The sequence below is a fragment of the Brienomyrus brachyistius genome, chromosome 1 (assembly GCF_023856365.1).
Source record: "Brienomyrus brachyistius isolate T26 chromosome 1, BBRACH_0.4, whole genome shotgun sequence".
NCBI classification, from domain to species: Eukaryota; Metazoa; Chordata; class Actinopteri; order Osteoglossiformes; family Mormyridae; genus Brienomyrus; species Brienomyrus brachyistius.
In genome coordinates this window covers 35594611-35606271 of record NC_064533.1, presented here as the reverse complement: position 1 = coordinate 35606271, position 11661 = coordinate 35594611, and the positions used below count along the sequence as shown (strand labels likewise).

General features: G+C 43.5%; 1 protein-coding gene across 1 annotated transcript; it reads right to left on the bottom strand.

Moving 5' to 3' along the window:
- Positions 1 to 144: 144 nt before the first annotated feature.
- On the bottom strand, positions 145 to 9839 carry atic (5-aminoimidazole-4-carboxamide ribonucleotide formyltransferase/IMP cyclohydrolase). The gene is made up of 15 exons (XM_049005895.1): positions 9712 to 9839; positions 8899 to 9025; positions 8394 to 8537; positions 7153 to 7241; positions 6779 to 6930; positions 4463 to 4619; positions 3743 to 3868; positions 3404 to 3511; positions 3022 to 3107; positions 2614 to 2703; positions 2172 to 2297; positions 1887 to 1979; positions 1589 to 1771; positions 1316 to 1471; positions 145 to 415 (listed from the first exon to the last, which is right to left on the bottom strand). Exons 1-15 carry the CDS (start codon positions 9728 to 9730, stop codon positions 296 to 298), a joined length of 1776 nt encoding a protein of 591 aa, XP_048861852.1. The 5' UTR covers positions 9731 to 9839; the 3' UTR covers positions 145 to 295.
- Between the last annotated feature and the right edge of the window lie 1822 nt (positions 9840 to 11661).

Genomic DNA, 11661 nt, shown 5'->3' with positions numbered 1-11661 from the left:
AGGCACCACCTTCCATAAAGATCAGGATTACTGTAAATATGAGGTGAAATGGAACCGTGGCTAGAGGACAAACTCCACACCCAATAGCAAGACAAATGCAAATGTCAAGACTGTCAGAACCGACAAACAAAAGGGGGGCCGATATCCACAAAATGTCACTTTATTTTTGACCTTTAAACAACCATGAAGATGCTGAACATGGAAGCCTTGCATAGAGAAGCAATGGAATACAGAGGAATGTACCATGTGTGACCAAAGAAGGGGGGCCGGGGTGTAATAAGCGCTTTGCAAGCCTTCAGTGGTGGAAGAGGCGCAAGTTGGTATGAACCAGGGTGATGCCCAACTCTTTGCAGGCATCAATGACCACCTGGTCAGCAGTGGAGCCAGAGGGCGCTGCAATGTATTCCACTCCACTCTAGATAGGAAGGAAGGAATTTACAGTGCATTTACAGTGCAGTGCTGCTTCCCCGTTAAGTACCGAACCCACTGGGGCCGAGGGGTAGGGAACACATTTCATTCAATATCATAATTTGAATTAAGTTTATTTCTAATACATTTGTTTCGGCATTAAACTCGTCTTAATCTTAGTGTAGTTTGTAAATATGTCAGATTTATGTGAAGTTTGCAATTTGAGTAATAAAGTATAGACATTGCAAAATGCAGTTTGGAACACTTGCAGAAACATTATAAAAGTACATAGTAAGCAATGGTGGCAGTCTGTTTTGATCCCAGATATCTGATCACAAAAGTCTTGGCTACATGAAGATGACTAAATGGTGTGACATTCAGTTGGATAAATAAGAAAAACCAAAAACTCATGTCACTATTTCTGGGCTCCTGCCATTGAATATGTAGGAGCTCCCATGTGTATGCATGAGCCATTCACACCTGGCCACATCCCCCCCCCCTTTTCATGGCGCTGATGGCGATGCACCTGCATCGCGTTTCACCGTTTGTGTTGTTCATCTAATTACCATGAGAATGCGATTTGAATATGCGGAAGTGCGGCTATTTAGAATGCGAATAGCGATCTTCAAGGTGAGGGTGGCACTACACGCCCCCGATGCTGGTAAAACAAAGGTGACATGGTTTACTTTTTTGCCAATTTAACCTAATTTAAAAAACTTTAATACTTCAGACAATTGACGTTTTGAAAAGAGACAGATTACGGATTTAGTCAGCGTTTTGTTCATGTTTTTACAATAAGATTTCAGCAAGTTATGAACTGAAACACACAAGAAAGATACGCGGCATCGCAGACGACGCTGCCGTCGGGTTAACTAAGGAAAAAGGCTGAGAGAAGGCCGAGCCGTACCTGTCTGGCACGGTCCACGTTGTCTCGGAAAGGGAAGAAAGCATCAGAGCTGAGGGCCACGGCTTGCAGGGTGCTGATCCAGGTCTTGCGTTCAGTATCGGAAAGTGGCTCTGGTACCTCCTCAAAAAGGCTCTTCCACAAAGCCAAGTCTGGGCCCTGGTGCAGCAACACACCGAAAATCAAAACGGTCACAGAGTTCAGGCACAAACATCTGTCCAAACTCAGATAAGTATTTAGATGTGAAAAGTCTCCCGACTTAGGGTAGGGTCTTACCTCTCCAATGGTCCCACTCACATACTGGTCAATGGCATTGGCCATCTCAGCCCGCTTCACTCCACTCTTGAACTTCATAGACAGCACTCTAGGGTGATGCCTAAGCCACCAGTTATTGGCTTTGTCTCCAGCCAATCGAGTGCAGTGGATGCGTGACTGTTGCCCTGCCCCAATGCCAATGACCTTACCAAAAGAAAAAGGAGAGCGGGTCGTCCCATTATCAGTGTCAGTAACTACAATATTCAGCCACGCCATACTTCCAAGCTCTTGTTTTTACTGTGTGTCGTCTCAAGGTTACCTGGCCGTCTTTAGCATAGCATACAGAATTTGACTGGGTGTACTTCACTGCTACAGTTGCCACTGTCAGGTCCCTCAGGGCCGACTCTGACAGCTGAAATAAAGGACATTTTCTTAACTGTTTGACCTACATCGTTTATCAAGAATGCTTTGCACCTTTATTACTATGGAGGAAAGGGCACCGACAGTCTGATTTCAATTAAAAGGAAAAACTTTCATTGAAAATAACTGAAGAGCACTATGAAACTATTCTGCTCCTAAAATGGCGAGCGTGCTTTCCACCCACCGCGCCCTTGGAGACGACATTGTTGAAGAGGCTGGCGTCAATCGACGCCCCATTCCTCTTCTGCTTGAGGTGCAGGCCAAAGAGCACGCGCACTTCACTCTCGTCGGGCTCGTACTCTGGGTCCATCTGAAAAAGCCACGGTTATTGGGGGAGGACTGCGCTGGGGTCTTCTCGGAATTAATTCAGCCGCCCTTCACAACAGAGCCCCGCCCTTCACAACAGAGCCCCGCCCTTCACAACAGAGCCCCGCCCATAAATGCAGCTAGCATGGCAAAAGTAATTCCTCTGCAGACAAACATTCAGTGAAATTTGGTTTGACCGTGATTTGTTGAATTCAGCCAAGTGAGAATATGACCCTAACACTGGAGCCCCTGAGACTGGTGAAGCACAAGCTGATTATCTGTGGACGCGTCCAAACGCCCCAGTCACTTCAGCCCCTCACCTGCAGCACACAGTAGTTGCCATTTTTTTTCTTAGCGAGGATTTTCAGCGCTGCTTCTTCGTAGCCGGGGGCGATTATCCCATCGGAAACCTGCAGTGTTCTACAGAATCTCAGCGATTCATTTCAACACTATTTTAACTTTTACATTTGCTGGAAATTCTTTAAAATAATAAATGGATTATTATTACTAAAAGCTAACACTTCTTGGAAAGCATAAACAGAATTATGCTCCTGTTTTTACTACTAAAAGTTAAGACATCAATATAATTGCTGAATACTGTCAATTTTCCCAATTACATTAGCCTTTTGTAAATTCCCCCAGTTCTGAGTTTAAGTCGATTAACATTATTGACGGTTAGACATGAACAGCCAAGCCAATACCCCTCACTCTAGTAAGATGGGACTTGCCTCTCTAGAGATAATCTTAGCTGTTGGAACATCACAGATGTCAGACAGAGCGATGAAATCCCCAAACGAGGACATTCGGTCAGACCCTGACGGAAGAAAAATCAGACACAGAGACAGACACAGAGACAGACACAGAGACAGACACAGAGACAGACACAGAGACAGACAGAGACAGACAGAGACAGACAGAGACAGACAGAGACAGACAGAGACAGACAGAGACAGACGACAATTTTCTAGCTTAGATTCCTTCAAATCATGCAAGTGTCAGTCATACAAGCCTAAGGATTGTATTTATTCCAGGATTGCATCCATTTCACACGGATGATTTTGGATGCGATGTTGGGCAGCACGGGGGTCTCAGGTTGGAGGGAGAGGTCACCTCTGGCTCTGGCGTAAGCGGTCGCTAGCGGGGTGAGCTCCTGGAGAAGGTCCTTTACCATGCAGACCACAGCCGCCTCCTCAGTAAGTGGGACACCAATGGCAGCACCTAGGGCACATGAGGAATAAGCAGAGCGTCCTGGACCTTCATGTTAACCTCATTCGGAATATTAACCTTCTAAATCCCCCATAAAACAGTGCAATTCTGATGAGATTTCTGCATTACATGTATCAGTGAAAATCGCCAGCTTACCAACACTGATGTTTCCATAAAAAAACCCAAGCGTTTACTGGGCAAGGCAGACCCCTTCTCCGTCTCCCAGCTCGTGCGCAGACCCACCTGCCGGGCTCACATGCTTAAAGGAGGCAGCAGCGGGGACCCCCAGCGCTCGCTTCAGTTCCCGCACCAGCTGCCAGGCATTCAGGGCGTCACACAGGTTGATGAATCCCGGCGAGCCATTTACCACTGGTGACAAAAGACCATTGTAGTGATGGCATAGGGACATTGTGAGGTATAATAAACACAATTTGTGCAAAATTGGACAATATGACGACCAGTTATGTTAATAGGGAATACTGCATTCCAAATAAGCACTCAGATACTCCAATTAATTGTCTAATTGACACACTTGGTTGTCCTGCCCTAAATGGACAGGTAGGAAAAGTTGGGAAACATGCTCATGCACCAGATCACCAGACCAGCACTGAGAATATCTGCTGTGAAGAAAGAGGATAATTATTTAAGGGGCTTAGGACTAGAGGGGGGGGGGGATGTTGCGCAGGTTCACTATTGCAAGTGCTGATAGACACTACAACACTGACACAGTGAGCGCTCCGTGTGGCAGCGTGCCAATCGGTCACTATCGGTCCTGTAGTCTTATTAGTGGGCCGAAGACAATTGTCAAACTGCTTAAAAATCGTCCGTTTTCTTATATTTTTTATGGCCGATCAGTCAGTTGGCCTCAACTTCGGACTAAAAAGACAAGATTCCCCAAGTTCGAGGCATTATTCTGCAGGTGATAGTAGAACGTCTCCAGCTAAATGGGCAGATGAGAGATACCTTTGAGGGGAAGAGCTGGGCGCAGGGTATACAGCTGGGCAGGGGCCTGGTGAGGGTTCATGCCATAGCGCAGGGGAAGATGGGAAACGCCACTGCTGTACTCTTTGCGGAAATAGTCGGAGATAGCCTCATCATACTGGGCAGTGTGAGTGAAGGCCTGCAAGTAGAGGAATGAAGATCTCAGACACGAATGAACAACCACCGCAAAGCATGTCTGACCAAGAGGAGATGCATCAACAGGACAATGACACTGCCTGAAGCATCAAACATCTCCTCACGGACTCTTATAGCCTTGAGACCTCAGAACTGGGCAAGAATCATACACCCAATGCAATATGGGTTTTCTAGAATGGTTTCTCCCCACAACCAATTGGTTCATTAAGCTCTTGCAAACCTCTCAAGAACCTTCCACGAGGCAATTTTCATTTTTGCTTCACCACTTGATGCTGTAGACAATCTGAAGCTACATACAGCCCAGGAACGGAGGGAAGTACAGCTGACCCAGAAACCTTATGAAGTAACCACACTTAACGCTGATAACATACAGAGTGGACCTTGCACAGCCAGTCCATTCCTACAGCAGACGGACTCGGGCACATCCACAATCAATAACGGATTATTTTTTCCATTGTTCCTCTGATCACAAACAGCAAATCTTTGACATTACATCACAAGGGTATCACGCTGGCTTTTATTAAAGAATCAGGTTGTTAACAGTTCACTCAAATCCAAAGTCTGATTGTGTGGGGATAAAGTACACTGTATTGTTTAGGCCTGTCGCAATAAACGATAAATCAATTAATTTCACGATAATTAAAATGAGGTTGATAATTTTTCCGGCTGCGATAACTTTCATTTGCATGCTTGTTTTCCTCGTGTCTCTCTCTGTCAAATGGGAATATCGGCTCATTTGGCTCAGCTCACCAAGAAGAGCCAGCTCTTTCGGGTCCTAAACAGCTTTTTAAAAAACACGCCCCTCTCTTCGTTTAACCTGATGCTGATTAGCGTGACCCGATTTGAGCTTGTTAAAAATAAGACGCCGTCTCGTGAGCGGGCTTTTCGGAAGACAATGTGTTCCGGTCACTGTCGTCCTTAATCTTTAGGCAGCTCAAAAACCCGGACAATTCCATAAACATTAATAAACCGGCTCTTGAAAAGGAGCCGGCTCCCATCGTTCACTAAAAGAAAAAGAAAAAAAAAAAAAAAAAAAAAGAAGTCGCCTGAAAGAGACATCACTAGTAATGAGGCTTGAGCTCTCGTGCCAGTGAGCTCTTTACATGTCAGCTTCCGCGTTCATGGAAGTGCGGCGTGCTCATTTCCGGTCTGTGAAGGATGACATTGTGGTTGGCATTAGACTGAGACACGAAGAAAAAAAAATTGGTTATGGTGATCATCCGATTATTATTATCAATTTTCGACCCAGGCAGACGTGTTCACTGTAAGCAGTAAAGTAAAATGTGGCAATAAATTATATGAATATGATTATATGCAATAAATTATATTTCTCGCTCGGAATTTTCCAGACTAAAGTAGCTACGGATTTGCACACGGCTTGTATGCTATTATTCATATGGAGTGTTTTGTTGTTAGTTAGCATTTTTGTTTACAAAGGTCCTAACTGGCAGTTTTGCCCGTTTTCCCTGTCTGAGCCTAATGCTTAATATTTAAGGGCGATTTTGTTTACAGAGACTTCATAGTCCATTTTATTTCTTGTTTTTGGTTGTGTTTGGTTTTTATTCAACTGCATTTTTTCAGAAATTAAAGTTTGATCGTTGAATAATACGCCATTATTATTACATCACTTGAAAATGGTCTCACAACAGCAATATTATTGTTTATCGCAATAATTCCTGGGACAATTAATCGCCCAGCAAAATTTGTTATCGTGACAGGCCTAGTATTGTTTACACTTAACAGGTGGCACAAGTTCATACTAAAAGAAATAATTGCAGAAAAGCAATAAAGGTAAAAGGTTACAAAAGGGCCTCAAAAAAAAAAAAAAAAAAAAACACAAATTTTGAAATTTACCCTATAAAGCAAAACAAAGAAGAAGAGTGTTAAATGTTTATGTAGCAGACACTTGGCTACCTTCTTCAGTAAAGCCAGAGTCTCCTCTGTAAAGCTCTTACGGGTTGTTGCTAATTTTCAATGATAGATTTTTGAGGGAAACGCAACATTGTCATGGTTACATTCAAGCTCAAGTACTTTTTGTGCATAACCATTGTCATTGTTACTCAGAAGATCGCGCTTTCAGGGGACCGATGTACTCATCGTATGTAGGCAGGTTTAACGGCGCAGGACAGCCCAGACTGTTACCTTTAGAGCGAGGGTTTTGCGGGTGTCCAGAGAGGTGCCCCGGATATCTGATTTCTCCATTTCAGTGGCAACCAGCTGATAGTCAGCAGGATCACACACGACGGTCACACAAGCATGGTTCTTAGCTGCTGCCCGCAGCAATGTCACCCCACCTGAGCAACCAGAAACCAAATCAAAACTCCCGTTCCTTCAGGCTAACATTAATGTACGTGCAGCTTAATGACTTTAATAATATATTTGACAACTGAGAGAAGTAAAGATAGCATGCGTTAAGAATGCCAGTGGTGTGAGAACTACAGGACACCAGGTCTGGACTGGGACAGTCAAACGCAGGCAGGCATCTCTGGGTGCCCGGATAAGGACAGGAGACTCACCAATGTCAATCTGCTCCACAGCATCAGCCACAGTCACATCAGGAGAGGAGACCGTCTTTACGAAGGGGTACAGGTTACACACCACCACCCTGACGAAACACGGCAGGATCGCTGACTGTGTAAACAATGCAAAACTAAAAATCACAGAAATTATTTAAATTGTTGTTCTGCTGCTGTGCAAGAAAGGCACAGAGCAGAGGCTATTTTCTGAGGACTCAATGCGTGCAGCGAGCTGCAGTGATGGTTTCAGCAGTCCGCAGTGGTGGGTGCATTTTTTGTTTTTAACGCTGTGACCTGCTGGAAAGGCAGCAGCATCAGCTCCGGCGATGCCAGATGCCTGAACAAGCTCATCAGGACGGACGGCTCAATCACAGGACTGACCCTGAATCCACTGGAGGGATGCTGGCAAAATTGGACAATATTATGAAGAGTTCTGCCCGTCTGCTGCAGGGGGTCCTATCAACAAGCTCATTTAACCACTGGCTCATTCCACCACCGTAATAAAAACACGCTACTGGGGATCGTTCCTGCCTGCTGCCACAAGGCCTCCGCCGGACATGCCGACTCTCCATCCACAGCCGTAACACATCAGAAATATCCCGTCTCCTGCAATGAATGTCTGATGCTCTCTGTTCATTAACTACACAAATACTACAGCCAATTGATCATACTTACATTTAAAGATTTATTTCTCTAGATTACCATATTCTGTCTTTTCAGGGTATTTTATCTGTGTTGTCTAAGTCTGTTCTCACATCATTTACTTGTTTATACTATATGTAGCCTCCTTGCACCCTTTTGGTATTAAATGTGGGTTTGTCGCTGCACTACATCCCTGCTAATTTCGCGCCAGAATATCTATAGCCCATCTTAATGTTTCAGTCCACAGTGAGCAGGCTCTGTATACACCATCTACACTGGAATGGGGTAGTGACAGTATCCACATTTAATGTGGATGCACATGCACAGCCCAGGTCAAAATCACGACAACCACTCGCCTGATCCCAATCGGCCATTAAGGCATGTGATGTTCCCTGAACAAAAGTGGCAGCAGCATTGCGTCAATTACCCTAAAATCTGATTGCCTGGAAGTAGAAGACGTTGCAGGTCTAATCTTGTTGCTGACTACATCACTAATAACTACAAGCATTCCTGGATATGGTCACATGACATTCCAGTTAGCTGAAGGAACTGAAGATGATCCCAAACGAAAGTGAGACAGACGTAGACGTGACCCTTACCTCACTAGACTGAAGCCAAGCTTCTCCATATCATCTTTATCAGAAGGGGTGTTACGGGCCAAGATGCCCCCATGGACGGCAGGGTGCAGGGTCTTCACTCTCCCCCCCAGCATCTCTGGAAAGCCAGTGAGCTCTGACACATCCCTGGAAAAAAGGCATCGCATTAAGCATGTCCATAGCAATATGGGGTACCAGGCATGTCCGTCTGAGAATGCACTAATCCCTATTTCACAAGAATAATCCCTCACATGCTGGATATTGTCTGCATTACCTTCAATACATACAATGCTGGAAAATTCCTAAAGCACTTTAAACAGGACAATACCCTGCTTTGTGCAATATAACCTTTGGTCCAAGTGAGATGTTTCCACTGATCCTGTAACAGTACCTGAGTTACTGATCCGCAATGAAAGTTAGCAGAGTGGTTGAAGGTTGGATGTCTGCTTTCACAGACACTGCACCTACTACTGACATAAGTAACAGACCCAGACAAGGCAGAATGTACCTGACCACCAGTCCGGCATCACGGAGAGTTTTTGCAGTGCCACCTGATGCCACAAGGGACAGTCCAAATGACACCAGGCGCTTGGCAAAGTCTACAAGGCCGGACTTATCGGACACACTCAGAAGTGCTGAGGAACAGAACGTGAGAAAACTCCCATTAAGTCCAATAACAAAGATAAGTGGTGGAACTCAAAAACAGACAACGATAGCTGTGAAATGTAATGAAATATTGGAAGCCCACAACATAACAAAGCGCTACCATAATCAGCAACTGATACTACCCATTAGGAAACGAGTACGTTACGATAAGCAAACATTAAGCAATAAGAAAATAGAAATAAAAGGAACGTACTATACGAAGACATTAGATGTCTGGCAAAATATGAAAGACATTACAATCACATTTCGTTTAAGGTTCTTTTCCCAGATACTCGCTGGGAAAATGCCCAATGCTCAGATTCAAACCAAATAATGATTACCGAAACTCCCCCAAATCCAGGCCCGACACTCACGGTACATCCAAAAACAAAACGTTTGCCAGATTATCAGTTTTACTAAGATATTCCCTTAACGCTCAATGTTAGCACGAAATAAAGTACATTCAACAAAACGAAAGTTTTACTTCCAAAAGTGAGTAGGTCACTTAAAAGCGAAACATTGACATATAACTTAGCTAGACAATTTCCAAGCAAATGTTCGCAAATATATGTAGAGCTAATTTTCATTTTCTGCTTCACAAGGAGGTCTTACTGACGCATATCTAAGTAATGCTTTGTTAAGTATACCCACAAAATCAACAACAAAGAAAATTTACCAATTTCAGCGGATGCCATGGCATTAACAGGCACTGCAACAATGAAAAAGTTTGCACCCAGAAAGCTAAGTTTTCAGTTCAACCAGATAGCGGGGGACCACGTGTGTGCGAGATTTATAAGAAAAGGCATGATGGGAACCACGTGATGCCACTAACCCCGCCCCTTCGCGTCATTACGACAGAGAAAATCCGCGAAATTATGCTTGGCATCGCTGAATGTTTAGAGAATTTTCTCTTTTTTATTTTGGAGCATTTTCTAATTGCGTATCAAGTAAAACTAGATTAAAGCTAACTAAAGCAACTAGATCAATTTTATAAATCTCTATTTTACAACGTGGAAATAGTGATTGCACTGGTCAGCTTTTGGTGAATAAGAACCGATATCCACCTGTTTCTGTTTTTGAGTAACTTAAATGACTGCGAAAGCACACGCCAAAACGTTACAAACTGTAAACAGTACATGCTATAGTTCAGTCTTGGATAAGTAAATGTATTTACTATGCTGATCTGAAATTGAAATTCAAATGACAAAAGAAAAAAACCTTTGTTCAACTGTGGACACAATTGTTCCTATATTACGCTATGTCTAAAGAGGTTATAGTTCGAACACACAGTTAACATTTCTTATATCAAAATGGTCAGATACGGCTGAATACTACCCTACGTATTTCCCTTTAAGACAAAAATTGAATTTCCTGCAAACCACGAAGCGGAGCTGGATTTTGTAGGATACTTTGCAGATGGGATGGGCAATTAACGCAAAAATTCACAATATACAAACTGTTTTTTGAAATCGGCAAAAGTAACAGAGGTGTGGTTTACATGACAATGAGCCCTCTACAAGTTATATTCTAAAGTTAAACTAAACATACTGCGGCTCGGTAGTCACTATACCGTACTCACTGTGTGCTGCCAATAGAGGGCGTCCAGTGATTAATTATACTGAGAACAGATCCAGGTAGGAAAACAAAGCTGTAAATGGACTAGGTACATACTGTAAGCAGTTATTAGTAGCCTCATAGTAAAACTATGGACATTATAAAAATCAGGACAAATGATTAGTAAATGGTATTTAGTATGGAAAATCAGGCAGGAAGTGAAGACCTCAGTGTGATAGGGAATATTCTCCATATATCAAAAAAAAACATTCATATTTCGAACTGTCACCCATCCATCTTCCTTAACCACTTATACAGAATATTGCATTAATTAGTCTGCAGCCCATCCAATGACACACAAGCACAATACTGGGAACAGCCCATCACAGGCAGAAAACTCACACTGTAGGCAAATGATGGACATCTGTTCACTGAAACTCCTGTTTTGGGCTGAGAGGAAATCCAGAGAAGCATACAAACTCTGCGCACAAATCAGGTTTCCGGTCTGTTTTCAGTAAAGCCAGCCAAGTGGACAAAATAAACAGTTTACTGTTTGACTTTTGTATTTTTAATTTTGGAGAACAGTGTGTTGTTCTGTGGGCTGGAATGCTGTGCCCATGTTCGGAGAGTCACTTGTTTATAAGAGACGTTTTTAGTGAAATTACTGAAACCAGAGGCACGGTTCCAAGGGTCACTGAGTCACAGGGGGCTTCAGCAATTTGTAACATAATATGATTGGTCAGGGTTGAGGGCCCAATCAGATATGCCAAAATCTCTAATGACACCCCTGACTGAAACACTTGCATATATACACCTGCCGAATCTGTAGGTCCATGCCACTGAAACCTGAAACACACACAGACCCTCTCCACTAATGCTATACCTCTGAAGTGCTCTACACATTTGGCAGGTATATGTGCAAAGGTTTCAATAATTTAGCCCTCATATTAAGCCCCAGTTGCTCCAGTGACTGGCTGGACCTGATTTCTGACTTGTACATCGCTCTGGATTAATGCATCTGCTAAATAAATTTAGGCATAAATGCCCTAATTGTGTGGACTATCCCGTGGCA